This window comes from Salmo salar, chromosome ssa20 (genome assembly GCF_905237065.1).
Source record: "Salmo salar chromosome ssa20, Ssal_v3.1, whole genome shotgun sequence".
In the NCBI taxonomy this organism is placed as follows: Eukaryota; Metazoa; Chordata; class Actinopteri; order Salmoniformes; family Salmonidae; genus Salmo; species Salmo salar.
The window spans coordinates 13,551,883-13,578,439 of NC_059461.1; the positions used below are offsets into that span (position 1 = coordinate 13,551,883).

Consider the following 26,557-nt stretch of genomic DNA (forward strand, 5'->3'; position numbering starts at 1 on the left):
CCATGTAGTGTTTTCATATGTGGTATTTGTTCTCACAATCGCAAATGCTGTCATTGATTAATTCAATATTTTAGAAATATCGCCAGCCAGTGGTATCACAAAGCAAGTACAGTAATTCAATCATTAGTATGCACAAAACAAGCAGCAGGCAAACTTGGTTGACATGATGTCATTACAACCAGAAACTAATCACGTCATTTAAACAAATGATGTGTTTTCAACCAGTTATTTTCCGCTGGGATGGACCTATAAATAATACACATATCCCAACACTGAAAGAGAAATGCTCATCTTAGTGGCTATTATTGTCCTTACATTGTAGACTACAGATTACCCTCTGAACCCTATCTAGAATGTGGGCTGTTGACCAATACATCATCCAAGTGAGGTACACATCACAGACCCCATGGTAACTCAGCAAACAACTTTGGTAACGCTCCTACTCTTCTTTTAAAGGTCTAAAATATGAATGAGTCTGAACATTCAGGACAAGGATTTCAATGATAACTCCATCAGTTATTGTTGCTAAGAGAAGATCAGTGTTATATGGAGAGTTTGTAGTTAAGTATGTAGGTGTTTCTGCCTTGTATATTTTGTTTCTGCCTTGTAAGATTTATTTTGCTATGAAGTTAATTTTCCCTAAGGAAAAAAAATATATACTGTATAAAGGTAAGAGGCTAAATATATTATGTCTATTCATACAGTGCCTTCAGAAAGTATTCATACCCCTTGACTTATTACACATTTTGTCGTGTTACAGCCTGAATTCAAAATGTATTAAATTTAAAAAAAGCACATAATACCCCATAATGACAAAGTGAATTTTTTGGGGGAAATGTTTGCAAAATTATTGAAATAGTAAAACAAAAATATCTAATTTACATAAGTATTCACACCCCTGAGCCAATACATGTTAGAATCACCTTTGGCAGCGATTGCCGCTGTTAGTCTTTATGGGCAAGTCTCTAAGAACTGTGCACATCTGGATTGTACAATATTTGCACATTATTCTTTAAAAAAATGATCAAGTCTGTCGAGTTGGTTGTTGATTATTGCTTAACAGCCATTTTCAAGTCTTGCCATAGATATTGAAGCCAATTTAAGTGAAAACTGTAACTAGGCCACTCAGTGTCCATATATGCATTGTTCATTGCTGTCTCGGTAAGCAACTCCAGTGTGTATTTAGTCTTGTGTTTTAGGTCATTGTCCTGCTAAAAGGTGAATTTGTCTCCCAGTGTCTGTTGGAAAGCAGACTGAACCAGGTTTTCCTCTAGGGTTTTGCCTGTGCTTAGCTCTATACTTTTATATTCCTGAAAAAAAAATCCAGAGTCCTTGCCGATGACAAGCATACCCATAAAATGATGTAGCCACCACCATGCTTGAAAATATGAAGAGTGGTACTCAGTGATGTGTTGTGTTGGATTTGCCCAAAACATAATGTATTCAGGCATAAAGTACATTTCTTTGCCACATTTGTCTGGTGAGTATGCAGGCCATGGAAGAACTGGCACATTTTAAACTTCCAGGAGTTGTGTACAGATCCTTGCGACATGAGGCCGTGCATTTGATTTTGATTTGATTTGATTTATTATTTGGAGCCCCATTAAAAACATTAACATGTAGTGTTAATATTAGCTCTCTGATTACAATGAAGAACAACATGTGACGCTCTGTTCTGGGCAAGCTGCAGCTTAATTAGGTCTTTCTTTCCAGCACTTGACCATATGACGGGACATTAATCAAGATAAGATATAACTAGAGCCTGCAGGACTTGCTTTGTGGAGTGTGGTGTCAAAAAAGCAGAGCATTTCTTTATTATGGACAGACCTCTCCCCATCTTTACATCCATTGAATCTGTAGATTTTGACCATGACAGTTTACAAGGTAACACCAAGTAATGTAGTCTCCTCAATGTGTTCAACAGCCACACCACTCATTACCAGATTCAGCTGAGGTCTAGAACAGGGAATGATTTGTACCAAATACAATGCTCTTAGATTTTAGAGATGTTCAAGACCAGTTTATTAATGACCACCCATTCCAAAACAGACAGCAACTCTTTGTTAAGGGTTTCAGTGACTTTATTAGCTGTGGTTGCTGATGCATATATGGACACACATGTTTTGCTTAATACCAATGGCAGTCGATTGGTAAAAATAGAAAAGTGTAGAGGGCCTAGAGAGCTGCTCTGCGGAACACCACACTTTACGTGTTTGACATTAGAGAAGCTTCCATTAAATAAACCTCTGAGTTCTATTACAAAGACAGCTCTGAATCCACTATATAGCAGAAGTTGAAAAGCTATAACACATAAGTTTTCTCAACAACAGGTTATGGTCAATAATATCAAAGGATGCACTGAAATATACTGCTCAAAAAAATAAAGGGAACACTTAAACAACACATCCTAGATCTGAATGAAATAAATAATCTTAATACTTTTTTCTTTACATAGTTGAATGTGCTGACAACAAAATCACACAAAAATAATCAATGGAAATCCAATTTATCAACCCATGGAGGTCTGGATTTGGAGTCACACTCAAAATTAAAGTGGAAAACCACACTACAGGCTGATCCAACTTTGATGTAATGTCCTTAAAACAAGTCAAAATGAGGCTCAGTAGTGTGTGTGGCCTCCACGTGCCCGTATGACCTCCCTACAACGCCTGGGCATGCTCCTGATGAAGTGGCGGATGGTCTCCTGAGGGATCTCCTCCCAGACCTGGACTAAAGCATCCGCCAACTCCTGGACAGTCTGTGGTGCAACGTGGCGTTGGTGGATGGAGCGAGACATGATGTCCCAGATGTGCTCAATTGGATTCAGGTCTGGGGAACGGGCGGGCCAGTCCATAGCATCAATGCCTTCCTCTTGCAGGAACTGCTGACACACTCCAGCCACATGAGGTCTAGCATTGTCTTGCATTAGGAGGAACCCAGGGCCAACCGCACCAGCATATGGTCTCACAAGGGGTCTGTGTATCTCATCTCGGTACCTAATGGCAGTCAAGCTACTCTGGCGAGCACATGGAGGGCTGTGCGGCCCCCCCAAAGAAATGCCACCCCACACCATGACTGACCCACCACCAAACCAGTCATGCTGGAGGATGTTGCAGGCAGCAGAATGTTCTCCACGGCGTCTCCAGACTCTGTCACGTCTGTCACGTGCTCAGTGTGAACCTGCTTTCATCTGTGAAGAGCACAGGGCGCCAGTGGCGAATTTGCCAATCTTGGTGTTCTCTGGCAAATGCCAAACGTCCTGCACGGTGTTGGGCTGTAAGCACAACCCCCACCTGTGGACGTCGGGCCCTCATACCACCCTCATGGAGTCTGTTTCTGACCGTTTGAGCAGACACATGCACATTTGTGGCCTGCTGGAGGTTATTTTGCAGGGCTCTGGCAGTGCTTCTCCTGCTCCTCCTTGCTCAAAGGCGGAGGTAGCGGTCCTGCTGCTGGGTTGTTGCCCTCCTACGGCCTCCTCCACGTCTCCTGATGTACTGGCCTGTCTCCTGGTAGCGCCTCCATGCTCTGGACACTACGCTGACAGACACAGCAAACCTTCTTGCCACAGCTCGTATTGATGTGCCATCCTGGATGAGCTGCACTACCTGAGCCACTTGTGTGGGTTGTAGACTCCGTCTCATGCTACCACTAGAGTGAAAGCACCGCCAGCATTCAAAAGTGACCAGAACATCAGCCAGGAAGCATAAGAACTGAGAAGTGGTCTGTGGTCCCCACCTGCAGAACCACTCCTTTATTGGGGGTGTCTTGCTAATTGCCTATAATTTCCACCTGTTGTCTATTCCATTTGCACAACAGCATGTGAAATTTATTGTCAATCAGTGTTGCTTCCTAAGTGGGCAGTTTGATTTCACAGAAGTGTGATTGACTTGGAGTTACATTGTGTTGTTTAAGTGTTCCCTTTATTTTTTTGAGCAGTGTATAACAGTACAGCTCCCACGATCTTCTTATTATCAATTTATTTCAACCAATGTTCAGTCATATGTGTCAGTGCAGTATATGTTGAGTGCCCTTCTCTATAAGCATGCTCAAAGTCTGTTGTTAATTTGTTTACAGTGAAATAACATTGTATTTGGTCAAACACAATTTTTTCTCAACAGTGCCCTGCTTTTTTTCGTCACACACAACCGTAAGCAATTTTCTGTAATTGGATTGCCATTAACTTGTACAAAATGATCTTGTGAGTTTGTTTTCGTATAATAATGACTACAAATTATCTAAAGTTAAGACGTTGTCAGCTAAATTATTAGTTATTTTATTTATTTTATATTTAACTAGGCAAGTCAGTTAAGAACAAATTCTTATTTACAATGTGTAACGGTTTTGATTTGGAGATGTCAGGCGCAGGACACAGGTTTGAGTGAAAACAGTCTAGTTTACTCAAAAAATACAAGCAAAAGCTCCAACAGCAAAACAACAATGTGAGGAGAAACACCTCCAACAACCACTGACAATGAACAATCACGGACAAAACAGAAAGGTAAGCCAGAGGGTTAAATAAGGAACATAATAAGGGAATTGAAACCAGGTGTGTGTAATCAAAACAAAACGAAAAGGGAAACATGGATCGGTGGTGACTAGAAAGCCGGTGACGTCGACCGCCGAACGCCGCCCGAACAAGGAGAGGGGCCGACTTCGGCGGAAGTCGTGACAGTACCCCCCCTTGACGCGCGGCTCCAGCAGCGCGCCGACACCGGCCTCGGGGGCGACCCGGGGGACGGGGCGCAGGGCGATCCGGGCGGAAACGGTGAAACTCCTGGAGTAACGACAGGTCTAGGATGTCCTCCGCCGGTACCCAGCATCGCTCCTCCAGGCCGTACCCCTCCCACTCTACGAGGTACTGAAGGCCCCTCGCCCGACATCTAGAGTCCATAATGGCTCGTACTGTGTGTGCTGGGGCCCCCTCGATGTCCAGAGGGGGCGGAGGAACCTCCCGCACCTCAGACTGCTGGAGCGGACCAGCCACTACCGGCCTGAGGAGAGACACATGTAACCTATAACAAACCTTGTTCAGTCTCCTCAGGACTTTAAATGGCCCCACAAACCGCGGACCCAGCTTCCGGCAGGGCAGGTGAAGGGGCAGGTTTCGGGTCGAGAGCCAGACCCGATCCCCCGGTGCATAAACCAGGGCCTCACTGCGGTGGCTGTTGGCACTCGCCTTTTGCAGCCTGATAGCCCGTTGTAGTCGTACATGGGCAGCGTTCCATATCTCCTCCGAGTGCCGAAACCATTCATCCACCGCAGGAGCCTCGATCTGGCTCTGATGCCATGGTGCCAGGACCAGCTGATAACCCAGCACACACTGAAAAGGGGTTAGATTAGTAGAAGAGTGGCGGAGGGAGTTTTGGGCCATCTCCGCCCAGGGGATAAACGCCGCCCACTCCCCCTGCCGGTCCTGGCAATAGGACTGCAGAAACCTATCCACCTCTTGGTTGACTCTTTCCACCTGCCCGTTGCTCTTGGGGTGGAAACCTGAGGTAAGACTGACCGAGACCCCCAGGCGTTCCATAAACGCCCTCCAGATTCTAGACGTAAATTGGGGACCCCGATCAGACACTATGTCCTCAGGCACCCCGTAGTGCCGGAATACATGGGTGAACAGGGCCTCCGCAGTTTGTAGAGCCGTAGGGAGACAGGGCAAAGGAAGGAGATGGCAGGACTTAGAAAACCGATCCACAACGACCAGGATCGTGGTGTTACCCCGCGACGGGGGAAGATCCGTCACGAAATCCACCGATAGGTGTGACCACGGTCGTTGCGGAACGGGAAGGGGTTGTAATTTCCCTCTGGGCAGATGTCTAGGTGCCTTGCACTGTGCGCATACCGAACAGGAGGAGACATAAACCCTCACGTCCTTAGCTAACGTGGGCCACCAGTACTTCCCCGCAAGACAGAGGAGGGTGACGTGTGAGCCCAACAGATCAAACGATCGCGGACATCAAACGGAACGTACAAGCGCCCAACTGGACACTGTGGGGGAGTGGGCTCTGCACGTGACGCCCGTTCAATGTCCGCGTCCACCTCCCATAACACCGGTGCCACCAGGCAAGAAGCTGGAATTATGGGAGTGGGCTCCGTGGACCGCTCCTCTGTATCATACAGCCGGGACAGTGCGTCTGCCTTCACGTTCTGGGAACCTGGTTTGTAGGAGAGGGTGAAAACAAAGCGGGTGAAAAACATGGCCCACCTAGCCTGGCGAGGGTTCAGTCTCCTCGCTGCCCGAATGTACTCCAGATTTCGGTGGTCAGTCCAAATGAGGAAAGGGTGTCTAGCCCCCTCAAGCCAATGTCTCCACGCCTTCAGGGCCCCGACAACAGCTAACAACTCCCTATCCTCCACATCATAGTTTCGCTCCGCCAGACTGAGTTTCTTCAGAAAAAAAGTACAGGGGCGGAGTTTTGGTGGCGTACCCGAGCGCTGAGATAGCACAGCCCCTATTCCAGCCTCGGATGTGTCCACCTCAACTATGAACGCTAAGGAGGGATCAGGATGCGCTAGCACTGGAGCCGTGGTAAACAGAGCCTTCAGGTGACCAAAAGCCCTGTCCGCCTCAGCCGACCACTGCAGTCGTACCGGTTCCCCCTTCAGCAAGGAGATAATGGGAGCCGCCACCTGCCCAAACCCCGGATAAACCTCCAGTAGTAGTTGGCAAACCCTAAAAACCGCTGCAACTCCTTTACCGTGGTTGGAGTTGGCCAATTACGCACGGCTGAAATGCGGTCATTCTCCATCTCCACCCCTGACGCGGAAAAACGGTACCCTAGGAAGGAGACAGACTGTGGAGTATATTAGAATGTCATCTATATACACCACTACACCCCGCCCGTGCAGGTCCCTGAAGATCTCATCCACAAATGATTGGAAGACGGATGGAGCATTCATTAACCTCTTACATCTAGACGTTCCGCTAGCGGAACACCTGCTCCAATATCCAATGATAGGCGTGGCGCGAATTACAAATTCCTCAAAAATACAAAAACTTCAATTTTTCAAACATATGACTATTTTACACCATTTTAAAGACAAGACTCTCCTATATCTAACCACACTGTCCGATTTCAAAAAGGCTTTACAGCGAAAGCAAAACATTAGATTATGTCAGCAGAGTACCCAGCCAGAAATAATCAGACACCCATTTTTCAAGCTAGCATATAATGTCACAAAAAACAAAACCGCAGCTAAATGCAGCACTAACCTTTGATGATCTTCATCAGATGACACGCCTAGGACATTATGTTATACAATACATGCATGTTTTGTTCAATCAAGTTCATATTTATATCAAAAACCAGCTTTTTACATTAGCATGTGACTAGCATGTGACTAGCATTCCCACTGAACACTTCCGGTGAACTTACTAAATTACTCACGATAAACGTTCACAAAAAGCATAACAATTATTTTAAGAATTATAGATACAGAACTCCTTTATGCAATCGCTATGTCCGATTTTAAAATAGCTTTTCGGCGAAAGCACATTTTGCAATATTCTGAGTACATAGCTTGGCCATCACGGCTAGCTATTTTGACATCCGCCAACTTCGGGGTCACCGAAACTCAGAATTACTATTAGAAAAATTGTATTACCTTTGCTGTTCTTTGTCAGAATGCACTCCCAGGACTTCTACTTCAACCACAAATGTTGTTTTGGTTCCAAATAATCCATAGTTATATCCAAATACCTCCGTTTTGTTAGTGCGTTCAGGTCACTATCCGAAGGGTGACGCACGAGTGCATTTCGTGACAAAAAAATTCAAAATATTAGAAGCATGTCAAATGCTGTTTAAAATCAATTTTTATGCTATTTTTCTCGTAAAATAGCGATAATATTCCAACTGGGCAACGTTGTATTCATTCAAAGACTGAAAGAAAAACATGGCGAGTTCTCGTGACCACGCATCTCCAGTCTCACTGTCCCCAGGCTGACCACTTACAAACTCTGCTGCTGTACTTTGCCCAGAGACAGCAGACACCTCATTCCACTTTCTGGCAGCTTTAGAGAGCCAAAGGAAGCCTTAGAAAGTGTCACGTTACAGCACAGATGCTGTAATGTCGATAGAGATGCAACAGAAGGACAACAAATTGTCAGACAGGGCACTTCCTGTATGGAATCTTCTCAGGTTTTGGCCTGCCATATGAGTTCTGTTATACTCACAGACACCATTCAAACAGTTTTAGAAACGTTAGAGTGTTTTCTATCCAAATCTACTAATTATATGCATATTCTAGTTTCTGGGCAGGAGTAGTAACCAGATTAAATCGGGTACGTTTTTTATCCGGATGTGAAAATACTGCCCCCTACCCTAGAGAGGTTAATCACATACGTTTCACAATATTTAGATGTAAACCTGATAGCTGGGAAATGTACACTGTAAGAGGTACAGTTATGTGTGTTTCCTGTCCTTCACGAGATCACCAAATGAAACACACTAATCATAACTGTCGCTTAAGTGTCCATAGACCATTCACACATTCTCAAAAGTAGAAATATTGTTTAATTCTTCCATTTTGGGGATTAGGAGTTTGGCCAAGTCTCTCTTTGTTCTCTCTCCCTCAATACTTTCTACCAGGTATTTATGACGTGTCATATAATCTACAAAACCTGAGAAGATTCTGTACAGGAAGTGCCGTTTTGTTCGTGCGTTCAAGACACTATCCAAGGGTGACGAAGGGTTACGCGCCCGACGCGTTTCGTGACAAAAAAATTCTAAATATTCCATTACCGTACTTCGAAGCATGTCAACCGCTGTTTAAAATCTATTTTTATGCCATTTTTCTCGTAAAAAAGCGATAATATTCCGACCGGGAGTGGTTGTTTTCGTTCAAAGAGAGAGAAAGTAAACATGGAGTCGACTCGTGCACGCGCCTCAGTCTCATAGTACTCTGACCGACCACTATCCAAACGCGCTAATGTTTTTCAGCCAGGGCCTGCAAAGCCACCATTCAGCTTTTTCCCGCCTTCTGAGAGCCCATGGGAGCCGTAGGAAGTGTCACGTAACAGCAGAGATCCCCTGTTTTGGATAGAGATGATCAAGAAGGCCAAGAAATGGTCAGACAGGGTACTTCCTGTACAGAATCTTCTCAGGTTTTGGCCTGCCAAATGAGTTCTGTTATACTCACAGACACCATTCAAACAGTTTTAGAAACTTTGGAGTGTTTTCTATCCAAAGCTAATAATTATATGCATATTCTAGTTTCTGGGCAGGAGTAATAATCAGATTAAATCGGGTACGTTTTTTATCCGGACGTGAAAATACTGCCCCCTATCCATAACAGGTTAACCCATACGGCATGACGAGGTACTCATAGTGCCCAGAAGTGGTGCTAAATGCCGTCTTCCACTCATCCCCTCCCCGGATACGCACCAGGTTGTAAGCGCTCCTGAGGTCCAATTTTGTGAAGAAGCGCGCCCCGTGCAATGACTCTGTCATACTGGCGATGAGAGGCAGCGGGTAACTGTATTTTACCGTAATCTGGTTCAAACCTCGATAGTCAATGCACGGGCGTAAACCTCCATCCTTCTTGACAGAAAAAAAGAACCTCGAGGAGACGGGTGAAATGGAGGGCCGAATGTATCCTTGTCCCAGAGATTCGGTGACATATGTTTCCATAGCCGCCGTCTCCTCCTGTGACAGAGGATACACGTGACTCCTGGGAAGTGCAGCGCCCACCAGGAGATTTATCGCACAATCCCCCGGTCGATGGGGTGGTAATTGAGTCGCCTCCCTTTTACAGAAGGCGAGTGCCAAATCGGCATATTCGGGGGGAATGTGCATGGTGGAAACCTGGTTTGGACTTTCCACCGTAGTGGCACCTAAGGAAACACCTACACACCTCCCTGAACACTGACAGGACCATCTCTTGAGAGCCCTCTGTTGCCACAAAATAGTAGGATCATTAGAGGCCAACCAGGGAAGACCCAACACAAAAGGAAACACAGGAGAGTCAATAAGAAAGAGACTAATACTCTCCTCATGACCCCCCGCGTTATCATAGCAATGGGAGCTGTGACCTCCCTAATTAGCCCCGACCCCAAAGGACGACTATCTAGGGCATGTACAGGGAAGGGAACATCAACGGGAACAATAGGAATCCCTAATCTATGTGCCAAGGAACGGTCAATAAAGTTCCCAGCTGCGCCTGAATCTACTAGCGCCTTATGCTGGGAATGCGGGGAAAACCCCGGAAATTCTATAGATAACCACATACAGTGGGGCAAAAATGTATTTAGTCAGCCACCAATTGTGCATGTTCTCCCACTTAAAAAGATGAGAGAGGCCTGTAATTGTCATCATAGGTATACTTCAACTATGACAGACAAAATGAGAAAAAAAATCCAGAAAATCACATTGTAGGATTTTTAATGAATTTATTTGCAAATTATGGTGGAAAATAAGTATTGGGAGCGAGAGCTCTCAGAAGGCGCCAGAACGTTGAATGATGACTTTGCAGTCCCAGGCTGAAAAACAGTAGCGCATTTGGATAGTGGTCGATCTGAGAACAATGAGACGGGCGTGCGCGTGCACATGAAGAGGCCATTTTACATTTTCAGTCTTTGAACGAAAAAGACGTCTCCCGGTCGGAATATTATCGCTATTTTACGAGAAAAATCGCATAAAAATTGATTTTAAACAGCGTTTGACATGCTTCGAAGTACGGTAATTGAATATTTTGAATTTTTTTGTCACGATACACGTCCGCGCGTCACCGTTCGGATAGTGTCTTGAACGCAAGAACAAAACAGAGGATATTTGAACATAACTATGGATTATTTTGAACCAAAACAACATTTGTGGATGAAGTAGAAGTCCTGGGAGTGCATTCTGATGAAGAACAGCAAAGGTAATACAATTTTTCTAATAGTAATTCTGAGTTTCGGTGACCCCGAAGTTGGCGGATGTCACAGGGATAAATACACCGGGGAAAATAAGCGCCACCTGGAGGGGGTGGAGACAATCACAAGGACAGGTGAAACAGATCAGGGTGTGACAGGAATGGTCAATGGGTGCATGGATTTTATGATTACAAAAGCTACATCTCAAAAGTGCAATACAGAATCTAGTATGCTCCAATGATGTATTGGTAGGCTCTGGTACAGTCCTGAGCTACACTTTTATGGCACTGACTGTACCAACAAAATGTGACAAACACATTTAGTGGAACAAAATGCAAAGGTATATGTAGACATTCTATAATTAATTAATTCAGCTACATTTCTGCCTGTCACCTTTTGTGCCTTTGAACCAAAAAAAATGAGGGAGTAAGAGCCAATCAAAATCAACTCAAATAAAATTGTATGGGTCTCGTACACATATTTTGCAGAAGTTATCGCAGGTTCAGAGAAATGCTTGTTTCTAGCTCCTAAAAATACAAAAACAATACACACAACCCCCAAGCCCCCCCCCACATTTTTTTTTTTTATAATTAAGAAATTAAGAAATAGAACGAGTAATGTCAGAGTCCGGAAAATACATACAGTACCAGTCAAAAGTTTGGACACACTTACTCATTCAAGTGTTTTTCTTTATTTTAACTACTTCCTACATTGTAGAATAATAGTGAAGACATCAAAACTATGGAATCGTGTACTTTCCAAAAAAGTGTTAAACAAATCAAAATATATTTTAGATTCTTTAAAGTAGCCACCTTTTGCCTTGATGACAGCTTTGCACACTCTCCATCCTCTAGAGAGAGACTTAAACCTGGGTACCAGGACGACGGTAAGGGACCTTCCAAAGGGTGGAACCTCCTGGGGTTGGTCAGTGAAGATATAATAGTGGACTCTGAGCCCAACAAAATACTTCTGCTCTGCTGTTGCCAAAAATGTACCAAGGAAGTGAAGGTACCTGCCAATCAGAGGTGTTCAGTAAGTGAAGTTTCATTAAGAAAAGCAGGCATTATAATTTGTTGTTGAATTCATCAATCTCTTTACTTTCCAACAGCTAAAACCGTAGTTGCTATAGTGAGGTTTAGCGGTGGTCATTAATGTCTGGATTGAAGGTGCCCTCCAAGATGATAGGTGCCAACCACAGCATCACTGTCAGAACATCTGCTCTCCTGCATTGTAAAAGGAAGTCAGATACAGAGATTCATGATCATAGAAAACAGTGTCTTTTACATTTGGCATATTGCTTTTCTTTTTCTATTAGTTTTAAGGAATTCATAATTTTATGTTTGCAAACAGAGTGAAAACCTTTGATTCATCATTGTGGGCTTTGTGTAGACATGTCTAAAAAGAAAATGGTTGATTGCATTCCAATAATGTAAATAAGGTGTTGTATTACAGAAAATAAGAGTCCACTAATGACTCAGCCATCAGGAGACGTGACCTCTACTTTTCTTTGTCTCCAGGTTTCTTGGACATCAATTTTGTTTCCTTGCCCAGTGACCGATTGATCCCTCACTCTGAAAAAAGTCAACGATGGCCATAGTGCTTGAATGTTAAGCATATCATTTAGTGGAAGAGAAAGTTGAGAAGGGAACTCCACACTCAGGTGTAATAGCATGTCCACTATGAGTGTACACTTACCCTGTAGTAGTTGAAGAGATTTCAGATGAGTGATGCTGTTAGGCCATAAGAGAGAGTAGTATTGTACCTGCGGAGGATACAGTCTCTGTTTTAGAGTTGGCCACATACCCACACAGTGAAGTTAGTGTTTCTAATTCAAAATTCTTTATTCATGCTGAATATTAACAGCCATACCTAAAAGTCGACCAAACAAACATAATTAATTCAATTTAAAATGAACGTTGTCCCTCACCACTAATAATTCAGTATCAGTAGACCACTATTCCTTCAAGTGCAAGATCAGTGTGCTCACTTACCCAAGACTAATGTAGCTGGAGTCCTGATGGCTAACCGGGAAGACCTAACAGTGGTGGAAAAAGTACCCGATTGTCATACTTGAATAACAGTAAAGATATCTTAATAGAAAATGGCTCAAGTAAAAGTGAAAGTCACCCAGTAAAATACTAATTAAGTAAAAGTCTTAAAGTATTTGGTTTTAAATATACTTATGTATCAAAAGTAAATGCAATTGCTAAAATATACTTAAGTATCAAAAGTAGAAGTAGAAATAATTTTAAATTCCTTATATTAAGCATAACAGATGACACAAATAAAACAAAAATACAGATAGCCAAGGGCACACTCCAACACTCAGACATAATTTACAAATGAAGCATTTGTGTTTAGTGAGTTTGCCAGATCAGAGGCAGTAGGGATGACCATGGATGTTATCTTGATAAGTGTGTGAATTGGGCCATTTTCCTTTTCTGCTAAGTATTCAAAATGTAAAAAGTACTTTTGGGTGTCAGGGAAAAGTACGTTATTTTCTTTAGGAATGTAATGAAGTAACAGTAAAAGTTGTCATAGTAAAGTAAATTACATATATCCCCCCAAAAAAACTACTTAGGTAGCAGTTTAAATAATTTTTACTTAAGTACTTTACACAACTGAGACCTAACATGTCATGTTTCTGTTAATGAGAAAACATTTACATTTGAATTAGTAGGCTCTCTATCATATACATTTTATAGAACCAAAATGGGTTTTTAGAAAATCACAAGCACAAAATAATGCCAACTGCGGTGCTCTTCTTCCGTTGAGGATTTGTAGTGTATCAATCCTATATTGTGCTCTACAGCTCTGTCCTCTAATATCATTGGCTGCTAAAATCCAGAGCTGGGATGATGTTCATTTTGGATATGGGCTTTCACATTCCATATGCAGTTTCAAAACAGAATTTCATGACGAACATCCAGATCTGATTTCACTTACATACCAGGCTTGTGATACACAGTATAAGGATACGTATAAAATCATAATAGTGTAGTATCAATGCCACAGTTTCATGTTGTGTGAGCTAAAACGATCAACTAATATATCAATGCAGCTCTTGCACTGTACATGTTTTGTTATAGACGTTTGATAAGGGATTAGTGATAAAGGTGTTTTTCCGGTAATATTCTATTCACGTGTTAGAGAGAGCGAGAGTGTGTGTTGCGATAAAACCCTGGAGTCAAATTATTGAACTTTCAAACCTTCACGCTTTATTCCTTCAACTGTCTTTATCCAACGGAATCAGGAACATCATCCTCATCTTCTAACAGTCACATTCTCAGAAAGGTTTACAGTAATAAAAAGCTCATCATGGGTAATTTTCTTTAGAATGATAACGTTTACTTAGAACAAAAATAACAATTTCTACCAAAAATATTCAAACAATGTTAATATACAATAGTCATATATTTCCTTTGAAATATACATAGATTTGTTCAATTTGGATAGGTCATACTCCCTCTCTTTGCTTCATGATTTCCATGCAACAATTGATTCTCCACCACAAGCCACTGAAACATCAACTCTGATTAAAACATGTTTTACTCATATTTCCCCACTCTTTCCAGTTCAATGATGGTTGCCAGGAAACAAATAGGCTATGCAGCAAAGTAAGGAAACGTGAATTTGAGAGTAAGAGAAACTTGGCATTAGTAGGCCTCAGCAGTGATTACAACCATCTCCATTCAGAAAACAAGTTGGCTAAGTGCAGTATTTCAGTGAGAACAAACTTAGATGTACGACAAGAAAAAAAAAACTGTTTCATAAAGAATACTCTTCACTCTTTAAACTTTTCTTAGATAGTGATTTTGTTTTTTTGGTATACGTTCTTTCAGCACTGGCTTTCAGAATGAGAGCCAGAGAGGAACTCTCTCTTTGTTTCATCGTGGCGAGGCGACGAGAGGCTTGGCACCCGCAAACAATGTTTCAGAATGCAACAGCACCGTGAGACTGAGGTTAGCGCGGCGGGTGGAGGGTCCCAATACTACAGCCAGGTGTGCTCCAGCTGTCCTGGTTGTGGCTCAGCAAGCAGTGACTATTCTAAGCAGGGCGTTGGCTAGAAGGCAGCTCAGCATGGCGGCCAGGCTGACATAGGAGGCAGAGGCACCGCTGCAGCCCCTCTCTCCCTCGCAGAGCAGCTGCTCACACAGCACCCCCTTGTACTCTGGCAGACACAGACACTTCTGGTTCTGGAAGCAGGTGCCTCCATTCTGGCACAGCAGGAACTCATCATCGCAGACGTTGGCTATGAGAGGAGACAGGGAGGAGATGGAGAAGAAGGAGGGAGGAAACAAAGTGAATAGGATCAGTGTGACCACTGAATGCCTCAAGCCTAGAAACATTACAGGACACCCTGAGAAAAGTTTGCTGGTTTTTTGCAACGAGTACTATACATTAACAAGACACCTGTTTTGACCTTACCTGTACGGTTTACATTTTCTGTTGAATGACTGATTATACAGTAAAGCTTGCCAGATTGTTACATGACCTTGAAAGGAGTCATAGAGCTCACTGTGCATTGATTACCATTCAATTGGCAAACTGCTCAACTTTAGGCTACTGGTCTTAACTTTACCTTTCATTTAACTTCACCTTCACACACCCACGCACACCCCTACTTACGGGAGCAACCTTGTCTCCAGCTGTATCCAGGCAGGCAGTCCTCACACTTCGGCCCAATGGAGCCATCTCTACACTGGCAGAACCCTGTGTCGTTGCAGCGAGCATGGAAGGATCCCAGCTGATTACAATTACACTCTGCACAAAGGGATTAACAACACATTGCTGCTTTAGTGAGGGTAGAAATACAGTACATCTAAGATCAGTGCTCATCAATCTAGTTGAAACAGTAGTTTCACAAGCCCTGGTCACATGTACCTACATAAACATAAACAGGTCAGTGGTAGGCTATTGGTTTGATACTGACGACTCTATGAACATTTAATCACTTTACCTAAAGGAACAATGTAGGCGTTGTCGGTTTTTACTTGTTCCCTAAGGCATCTCTCTCACCCTGAGGAAACTATGACAGCCTGAGGCATTGCTTTACTATTTCTCTGTAATACCTGCTTCAAGCCATGTTCTCTAGTACATGTCTTGTTTTCTGCCTGAAGACTTTAGGCCCACTTCACAGCTGTATCTTATAACACTGCCACTGAATTCTGTGACAAACTTATTTGGATCAAATGTCATAAAATGTGTGTTTTAAGAGTTCAGCTGACGACATTGTTTAATTATTGAGAAAAATATCTGCTTTGCCCAAGCGGAAACCGGTATGTCGGTTGTGTTCATTTGGCACCAAACATAATAACTTTCCAAGTAAGAAATGTTCATTTTTGTTTCTGTTGCAAAACATTGTCTGTTGCATGTCCAAATGAACATGACCCAGTTGTGTGTGAGTGAGCCTCCAGTAGGTGTCAGTATGCCATTGTGTCATTCCTGCTCAGTACTGTGCTGTGGTAGTGCAATAGTATGTGTAGTAGTATTTGTGTAGTGAAATGGTACTACACTGATGAATGGCTCTGATATTACTTTAAGGTAAACATAATAATGGGTTTTAAAAAAGTGAAGTCTATTTATTATAAATGTATATAAAAATCAGTAATAAACCATTAAAACTCAGTGGTTGAAATTGTAATTTTCTTGCTGTCCAAATAAATAGTTTATAAATGCACCCGAACGTTACATGTTGTTTAAAATTGTTGATTGTTAAATACAATTTTGGCACTGGCTGTATTCTTTAGGTGTACAGTTATTTTCACCTTACCCAATGATAAGTGGGGAGTGAAATAGCAAACACAACTCTAATACATATGGCAGAAGATATGTAAAAGTACACTTACAACTGACCTCTTTAGAAAGGGTACCTTCATGTAAATTGTTCCATGTGCTGCTTTACAAACTTTGTAGACTGATTTCATTTAGATCCTGCATGTGTAATTGTAATTCCTTAGCATTTTATAAAGGCTGCTATGGTATGAATGTTTATGTTTTCAAACCATTTCTAAATAAATGATCAGCTAGCTATTATGATTCTCTTTAGCTGTTAGTATGGTCATATGTATTACAGTTGTGTTTGGTGGTGCCCATGCATCCTATTTCACTCCCCACTGAGCTACAACGGGTCATACAGGAGACATTTCACAGAGATTTGCAGGTAATTAGTAGGGATTGAAGGCAATACAAAATTATAAGCCGTCTTGTTATGCCTTTATCAACATCTTCATCAACATTTCCCACGGTGCATATCATTGTTTAAATGTACATGAAGAAAGTCAGTGGTAAAATGCTGTATGTGTGGACATGTCAGTGATGGGCAAACGGGTTAAACTCTTCATAGTTGTTTAGGGTGGAGTTTGCGTGGTGAGACAGTGAGGAGAGATCCTAACTGACCTATACAAACGTTCTCATCGTCCAGCTCGGCAGAGACATTCCGGAAGAATCCCAGTCGACAGTGCTGACAGTTCTGCCCCCTAGTGTTGTGTTTACAGCTGACACAAGTCACGATGTTGATAAAGTCAATATAACTGCAGCGGTTCGAGTGGCCATAGCACTCGCAGTCTGACGGGGAAAGAGCAGAGTAGGGTTAGTACAAGGTACTAAGCACTCAAAGAGATTTAGGTATACCCCAAAACTGTTTCACTCATCATACAAAAGCCAAATAGGCAAGACATAGCAAGCTCCATAGACCTGAAGTATGCTGAGTTCAGAAACAAGTTCCTGACTTTGTGGCCCAATGGGAAATCACTTGACCTCAATAAGTTCAAATCTGCCGTATTCAACCAGCTAACAATCAGGCCTCTGAATACTGCACATTGATTTACCAAGGGATATAAAACATAATAATGGTAGAGCAAATATACCAAAGTGTCAATTTAGTTTGCATTATATATATTTTTTTAATTGATTCATTGATTTACACCGAATTAAGGTTGCATATATATCATAATGGAGCTTATAATGCTTTAGGAGTTTGTTCCATCATACAACAAGAATCTGAATAAAATAGTTTTTAATGCTAATGTACAATACGATTTAGCTGATAGTTTAGTTATATAATCAGGCATCATGTTACATCTCTTTGTTTAGAGGGGATTCATTATTGACACGCTGTTTTAAAAAGATGCTGCTGGTGCAATATGAAGACCTGCTGTACCACAGAGTAAAGCAGTGGGACAGAGGGAAAAAACAGATCATCAAATATGAATGGGCCTCTTACCCTACAGATTGTTGAAAGAATGGTCACTATCTCACAAATGAATCCACAGTTAACACAGTCATCCACACAAATGACACTATAAAATCCGTTGCGACACAGACCCTATAGGTTCTGAGATTTCATTACAAGTTCACAATAAAAAGGTAACGACAGTAATACTATAACTGGAGGGGAAATAAGTTGCTTACCTGATGAAGCAAACAAAAACAAAACGTGCAACATAAAAAAGCATGGGGAAAAAAAGACAAATCAATGAAGGACAAAGACTGGACAAACTTTGGTCATTTTTCCACAGTTCTCTAGTCCAAACAGATTCAAAGGTTCAGTGTGGTAAATCATGTCTTACCTTGAAACTGGACGTATGCAACCTTAGACTGGCTGTATTTGGACCCACCAGGAATCAACAGTTTTACAACCGCTTGGGAAATAAAGCATCTATTTAACTGTGTTATAGATAATACTAACATGCCAATGTGTACAAGTCTCTACTACACAGTGTCTGAAATATCACGGCCATTAAAATATACAATTGATGCCAAAGGAATCCTGAAACACAATAGGGTGCCAACTGCTCAGACATCTTGCATGATTCACAGATAAAGACCTCATACATTCCATAAACCATTGAAATCTACACATTAACACACTGTATTGTATATTACCACAGCGTTTAGTCATTCACAAAGTGTAGATATTCATTCCTCTACAAGAACAACATCTCAGTCCCAATCAGACAATCCATCTCACCAGCAATAAAATGCCTACCTGGGTAGTGTTTATTAGGGAACGTAACAATTCTTTTATTTTAAAATTTAAACATAAAACGAAATGAGCTTCAGTCCGTTTTCTCCCGTTTAGTGCCAAATCAACACAACCCTGAAGTGATCGGAATCATAGTCCATAGCAAAGATGTTTAGTTTGCATTACTGGTTCAGCTACAGCTGATGAGTGGAGTGTGAGTGGTGACAGAATCACCCACACAATACTATGTGACATATTCTGTACCACATGATCCTTGTCAACAGCAAAAATACATTAGCTTCTCTAGGTTCGACAAACACACAGACTACTCCTAATGCTTGTCAGCAGCCTGGTGCTTTGAGTCAATAGCCTCATGAAACCATGGATCAGGTATCCTACTGGGACATGGGCTCATCCAAAAATGGCTCAATGCTTTTCCGCTCCCATTTTGTCCATCAATTATCTGTTTGCACTCTGACCCCCAGTGGGGATGTTTTCCTATAGCAACCAGGTGACTAACACTCCAACTTCAACCCCATTGAGTTGGTTCAGGGAATTCAACATGAATGGTTACTGACACCACTACAAATTAACATGCTAATGTAAAGGACGTCACGCTGCTTGCTTAGCGAGTACCGCTTCCTCCTGATTCAGGCTTGAACCCGGGACCTCTGCCTCGCAAACAAACATGGCCGCCCTCCTGAAGCGTCTTACCCAGCTAGCTGTTCGGCGGCGCGAGTGGAGTTTCACAGATCCCCATCTGCTACCTTCACCCCCCAAATTCCCTCCACAGGGACCCCAGCGTTGAGCTGAGTGCAACTGCAGATCTGAGTCAATTTGCACCGCTGCTTGCTTAACGACTACCACTTCCTCCTAATTCAGCTCATATCAAGGCTTGAACCCAGGACCTCTGCCTCGCAAACACACATGGACCCCCCCCTTCTGAAGTGTCTACCTAGTCGCGCCATCAAAAAGCTAGCTGTTCAGCAGCGCAAGTGGAGACACTTCAGGCTGAGGAGTGAGTTTCACAGATCCCCATCTGCTTCAATAACAGAGTTGAGTTGTTGGATCATGCTAAAATATTTTTCAATCTGACACAACTATCTTTTGTAGCACACACAACATACAGTACAAATACTACTAGACTACTGTTAATCAATATACCTTTTTTCTCATTGTCTTTCGTTTCAAAATCTTTTTTTTTCTCTTTCTCTTCCTCTTTGCTTTCCCCTTTGGCTTCAGTTATGGGGGTAACTGTGTACACCGGAGAGATTGAGAGATCAGGAAAAAAAGCAACTTCAAACTTTTTACTCATTCTTTATTCATGTTGAGGGAACCTTTAGATAATGGCTTCGTCAAATGGTTGAGACAATAAGGCAACACCTCGTGTGAAGCTCATAAAACCTTACTGACACAACTGCCTATTAGCAGCATATAGACTGCATACACAACTGTACATTAGAGGATAACATTGTTCATTCTAAATATACCACTGGGCAAAAATTGGTTAATTCAACGTTGGCTCCACATAATTTTACCAAAAATGTTCTGTCATGTTGTTGAATCAATATGGAAAACTGATTGGTTTTCCAAAAACTCATCAACGTGGGGGAATTGTCTTTTTTTCACCCAACTCTCAATCTAATCCAATGACATGGTGAAATGTGTTATTGATTTCACATTATTTGACTCAACCAAATTTAAAATCAAAACTAGACATTGAAATTACATCTGTGCCCAGTGGGATGGTTCCTTCAATAATTGCAGTTTTACCATAGTTTACTGATGGAATATGCATACACTTGTAAATGAAAAAAAATAGGAGGGTATTGTTGCTATATCACAGTGTACCTTTTTCCTCTTTAACATTTTCTTCTTTATTTTCCACTTTCTCACTGCCCCCAGCATCAGGCATTGGAGTGGCAGCATCAGGAGCTGGTCCTGAATCAGGAGCTGAATCAACTGAATCAAGAGCTGGTCCTGCATCAGGGGCTGGATCAACAGCATCATCAGGAGCTGGATCAACTGTATCAGGAGCTGGATCAACTGAATCAAGAGCTGGTCCTACATTAGGAGCTGGATCAACTGAATCAGGAGCTGGTCCAGCATCAGAAGCTGGATCACCTGTGTCAGGAGATGGGGTAGCAGGATCAGGAGCTGCTGAAGATGAGCCTGGAGCTGTAGTAGCTACATCAGGTGCCAGGGTAGCAGCATCAGATGTTGAGGTATCTGTGTCAGGTGCTGGAGTAGATTTGTCTGGAGCTTGGGTGGTGTCTCCACCCGGTGTAGGGGAAAGAGGATCAGGTGCTGAGGAAACCGTGTCGGGAAGTGGAGGAACTGCTCGAGGTGTTGAAGGAGCTTCATCAGGTCGTGAGGTCAGTCCATCAGATACTGAAGTAGCCACGTCAGAGGCGGGTGTCTCTCCCTCAGATGCTGGAATAAATGTATCATCAGGGGGTGAGGTAAATCCATCAGATGCTGGAGTAACTGTGTCCGATGCCAGAAAGGGCACACCAGATGCTGAAGTGAATACATCCAATGCTGAAGTAACAGTGCCAGAAGTTGTGGTAAATATGTCAGATGTTGAAGTCATTGTGTCAAATATTGTAGTACTTGTGTCAGATACAGTACTTGTGTCAGTTGTTGTAGAACTTGTGTCAAAATAAATATTTGTGTAAGATGTTGTAGTACCTGTTAGAAATGTAGTACTTGTGTAAAATGTTGTGATACTTGTGTCTGATACTGCGGTAGTTGTGTCAGATGTTGTGGTACTTGTGTCAGATGTTGTGGTACTTATGTCAAATGTGTTAGTACTAGTGACAGAAGGTGTAATACTAATGTCAAATATTGTAGTACTTCTCTCAGTTGTTCTTGAGCTTGTATCAAATGTGGTACTTGTGTCAGATGCTGTGGTACTTGTGTCAGATGCTGTGGTACTTGTGTCAGATGCGGTGGTACTTGTGTCAGATGCGGTGGTACTTGTGTCAGATGCGGTGGTACTTGTGTCAGATGCTGTGGTACTTGTTTCAGATTCTGTGGTACTTGTTTCAGATGTAGTAGTACTTGTGTCAGATGTAGTAGTACTTGTGTCAGATGTAGTAGTACTTGTGTCAGATGCTGTGGTACTTGTGTCAGATGCTGTGGTACTTGTTTCAGATGCTGTGGTACTTGTTTCAGATGTAGTAGTACTTGTTTCAGATGTAGTAGTACTTGTGTCAGATGTAGTAGTACTTGTGTCAGATGCTGTTGTACTTGTTTCAGATGTAGTAGTACTTGTGTCAGATGCTGTAGTACTTGTGTCAGATGCTGTGGTACTGGTGACAGAAGTCGCTGTGTAAGAAGTTGTCGTTGTGCTGTCAGGTGTGAGAGTAAATCCAACTGATGTTGGAGTGGTTGCATCAGATGATGGTGTGACTGAGTCAGATGTGGCATCAGCTGCATCAGATGATTGAGTAACTGCAATTGTGTACAGAAAAATCACACCAATCAGTTGTTAAGATGGCATACTAACCACTGCACCGTTATATTTATAATATTTTGATGTTTGCTCGCTGGCATCGTCGTGTGATATCTACAGCATTCAACTTCTCTCTATTTCTGTCAGTATCAGTAGAAATGGGATACTCCATGCCCAGATATCATCACTTCCCCTGCATCTGCCCTGTGGCTACTCCTCAAGGACACGGCTCCGTGCCTCCATCCTGTTATGGTTTCATGTATCTATCTACTGTATCTATCTCCACAGGCTCTGTAACTTGCCTGATTTGCTCTCCCTTACCACGACCTGTCTTCTCCCGGCTTGTGAAATATTTAGCAGCTGTTCATTCAATTGGTATTCAGAAATAGATCAGAAAAGGCTTGAGCTTTGGCCCCCAGCACAGTATTGCTGGCTCGATGCTGTGCTCCAGAAAAAGATGCTACACAAAGATAGCGTTTTTAATGATTTATCGCTCCTGGCTGCTGATTGTGTCCAGTGGCAGCACTTTCCTTGTGAACAGTGGATATCATCAGACCCTTGCTAGGCAGAAGGAAGGTGGTAAGAGAGCAACAAACAGAATGACCATTTGATTCAAAAGTCAAATGCCACAAAGCACTTTGGTGCCATTCTATTGCAGGTGATATGAAATGTTCTGTTGCATTCCTTTTCCTATCAAACATTCCTGAGGGAATCAAAGTAGGCAGTTTAATCTGTGTTCTGGAAAGCCCTGGGATGAACTCAACATGCTGCCAGAGCCTGAGGGATAGTGAGCCTGCTGGGTATTTTATCTTCCAAACAAGAGAGTAGAAAACACTTGGCCAACTTCTCACCTTCTGTATTTTGCCAAATGTTTCTGTCAATAGACCAAAACACAGCATGGAATGATATCATGACTTAACCTTTTATCATTGGTCCTCTCAAAATATGCATTCCATACTCTCCAAACACCCCTGTGCACTCCCACGTTCACTGTCTCTTTTTAGGTGGGGGTTACAAATGTAGCATTTGTACAGTGAATACAACAGCAAGGCTCTGTTCTAATACTCCCCCTGGCACTGAGGGACACTAGTAAGCTAGTAGCTGGCACCAGACAGGGAATCCTAAAGTGTAAGTAGCCTAGCACATGGAGATGTTAAGAGGTCAGTATCATGGCCCTTATACCATACCTTGCCTTCAGGACTAATTTAGCCCAGTAATCATGTTTAATCTCTTTACCCCAGTGCAACCTCTGGGGAGAATAAGGCACTCTATGGCCTCTGGCAGTCCTGATTCACACTGGGAGAGGTTAATAGGGGTAAATATGACAGTCTACAGGCTTCTTTGGGTTTCCTCTGCCAAACAATGAAGATGTTTTGTTTCTCCTGCCTGTCTCTCTGACACGTCTGTTTCAAAGACCCAGTGCGCCACTTGACTGTTCCCATTAAACCACAGTTTAATCTGCTGTTAACCCCTGGTCTCAGTTTTGCTTACAGGCAAGACGGTTTAAAACAGAGGGTTTACAGACACAGATTGTGAAATAAAGTGTTTTAGTAGGAGTAAGATCACAAACACTACTACGCCACTGTGCTCAGTTCATCATTTCTATCCCGTCTTGTGTTGCTCTCATTAGTTGACACGGATGAAGCACAACGATCAACATTTCTATTATTACATCAATGTAAAATTGCTAGTCAGTTATGATGTTTTATGGTATCATAACCCAGGTTTGCTTTGCTATTCTTATAGTCCCAAACGTTTGTAAAATGTACTAAATGATTAAGTCACAGAAAATCCATGTGACCATCGATATGTCCAAGGTGGATGTGTTTCAAGAACAGTCTAACCAATATTCACACGTTTAGATCCCTAAACCATATCAAAAGACATTTAGAGAAAAAAGTATTATTTGAGGTGTTAAAGCTCATGTAGTGTAAGGGTGAGAGGTCAGAGGTCAGTGATTCCTCTGGTGTTTCAGGGTACTTACCTTTCGGCTGCGCTCTCACTGTGGTTGTGGGGAGATTTACCTCCATTGGGGGCAAGTTCACTGTGGTTAAGGATGGACTGTCTGTCTGGTCGGGACTGGCAGAGATTGGCACAGTGTCTGACATACTGGCTGGAAGAGTGGCTGGTATAGTGGCTGGCACAGACGTTTGATCTGTTGCCAGAAGCAGCACTTGAGGGAGCAGTTGGAAAGCATTTACTGAGCCAGCAATGAGGTAATTTAGGTAATTGAGAGGATTATTGCATTTACACACCAATGCTCTCCAGATGTTATCTAGCATCATAGACAAACATGCTGTATATACAGTCTTTTCTACAAAACCACTGAGACTAATCTAAGTGTGGGTACTAAAAGTACCTAGACTAATAAAAGGAGTTTGCATTGATATACAGTTTGAGGTGATCAGACTTTACACATACCAGCTACTACTACTACTACGTTACCTACTATCAAATGCCTAATGCCTAGTATTCATCTCACTAGTTTCCAACCTGGTGTGTCAGTTAGGGAGTCACCGAGCTTTGTGCTGGATGTGGGACCCACCACAGCTGTCACTATGTCAGTGAAGGTGGTGATGTCTGTTTGGCACAGAAGATAAATCAGGGTCATACAGTATCTCATTAGGGTCTGACGTTTTGAAGTATTCTAACAATGAATGCTAAGCTTCTAACTAAAAAAGGTACATTGGCTGAGAGACAGAAATACAGGCACACAGAAAAACATGCACGCACTAATAAACACACAAGCAAGTACTCTAGTAAACACACCGACACACACACACCTCTCTCACACACACACACACAATACAGGTGTCTTTGCCCTTGCCAAATAACCAAATCATGTTTTCATTCTTCCGTATGCCCAATATTTAAATCATACTAATATTATGCGGCAACGTGCTTCAGGTGTAGCGTTAAGTGTAGAGTCTCCCTGTAGTGAGCGACTCGGCCTCCTCCTGCAGATGGGTGCATTGGGATTCAGTGGGACGCACTTGGAACAGTGGGAGCTTTCCTGCTGTCTGGCATGCTGATGTTTTATTAAGACTGTATCCCTCCCCAGTGGTTGATCATTAGAGCATGGCCAAAGGGACAAACTCCCAAATCAATCTTTACATAAAAAGAGACCCAATTATCAGCCGGGACAGGTTTTTACACGCTGGGTACCACACATACACAATCTCATATCATTAAGGAAATGCTTATGCATGTACTTTGGGACACTTGCTGAGGCATATTTTTGTGGCATCAATGTGGGGAATTCAAGTTGGTCATGTTCTGCTTTCTTATTATCTGTATTTACATATCTGAATGTTTTGTGCCCGAAGGAACATCATGGCTTTGTTAGGGTGCGGTAGTAGCCATGTTGAAACCTTATGAGTGCTGGAGGTGGATTTACCTTGGGTTAACTATCTGGGCTACATTGGACCCACATGTACGTATGTGGAGCAGAGGTGAGCACTGAGGCAAGTCACAATGTACTGCAGCTGTGGGGTAACACGAAGTTACAGAGGTTGGGACATGCCCCCCCCCCCTTTACCATCTGCCACAATGGCCAACCAATTTAGAGAAGGTTTCCCAGAGAAGATCTGTTCCCTGAGAGATAGCTTGTTCATCTAGATCAGAGAGCACTCTCAGCCTCTTGATGGTGGAGTTACACTGGTGTGTGTGTGTGTGTGTGTGTGTGTGTGTGTGTGTGTGTGTGTGTGTGTGTGTGTGTGTGTGTGTGTGTGTGTGTGTGTGTGTGTGTGTGTGTGTGTGTGTGTGTGTGTGTGTGTGTGTGTGTGTGTGTGTGTGCGTGTGTGTGTGCGTGTGTGTGTGCGTGTGTGTCTATGCAACCCAAGAGAAGCCTTGGGGTGGACATTGGCAGCTAATAATCATTGCCTGTTCATAATCATATTCATTATAATCTAAGTCTGAACTTTTCCTGAATATGTTCTTAATTGACCTGCCTGGTAAAATAAAAATATCAGCCCTCCAGGTCGAGAAAAGGCTGCCTTGGTACTTTGGGCAGCCATTTTGACAAACAAGCAGGTGAGAATTGTCTAAAGAACAAGCATGCTGAATAAATATGTAACCTTTTATTTATTTTTACTGAAAAGCACCTTATTAAGTGGATGCTGCCTAGAACCCGCTATCATCAATGTTGAGCACATTCATAACTATGTACTCAGTAGATGACTGTTTTCAAATCTCCCTCTGATACTTGTGACACCGCAGAGAAAGGTATCAGAAGAAGGCGCTCATAAAGAACCATGACCTTTCCTCTTACATAGTGATA

General features: G+C 42.6%; 1 protein-coding gene across 2 annotated transcripts in view; it reads right to left on the reverse strand.

The window, feature by feature from the left end:
* Positions 1 to 14,047: 14,047 nt before the first annotated feature.
* Positions 14,048 to 26,557, reverse strand: part of LOC106580126 (netrin-G2) — a 47,687-nt gene continuing 35,177 nt past the window's right edge. Inside the window, exons 1-6 of one of the 2 annotated variants that reach the window (XM_045702957.1) lie at positions 20,673 to 25,727; positions 19,986 to 20,075; positions 18,427 to 18,498; positions 17,255 to 17,422; positions 15,485 to 15,619; positions 14,048 to 15,107 (exon numbers count right to left, since the gene is read on the reverse strand). In XM_045702957.1, coding sequence (XP_045558913.1) covers positions 14,884 to 15,107; positions 15,485 to 15,619; positions 17,255 to 17,422; positions 18,427 to 18,498; positions 19,986 to 20,075; positions 20,673 to 21,414 — 1,431 coding nt within the window. In that variant the 5' untranslated portion in view covers positions 21,415 to 25,727 and the 3' untranslated portion in view covers positions 14,048 to 14,883. Of the gene's footprint in view, positions 15,108 to 15,484; positions 15,620 to 17,254; positions 17,423 to 18,426; positions 18,499 to 19,985; positions 20,076 to 20,672; positions 25,728 to 26,557 lie in introns of those variants that run through there. The other variant, XM_014160829.2, reaches the window with a different exon arrangement.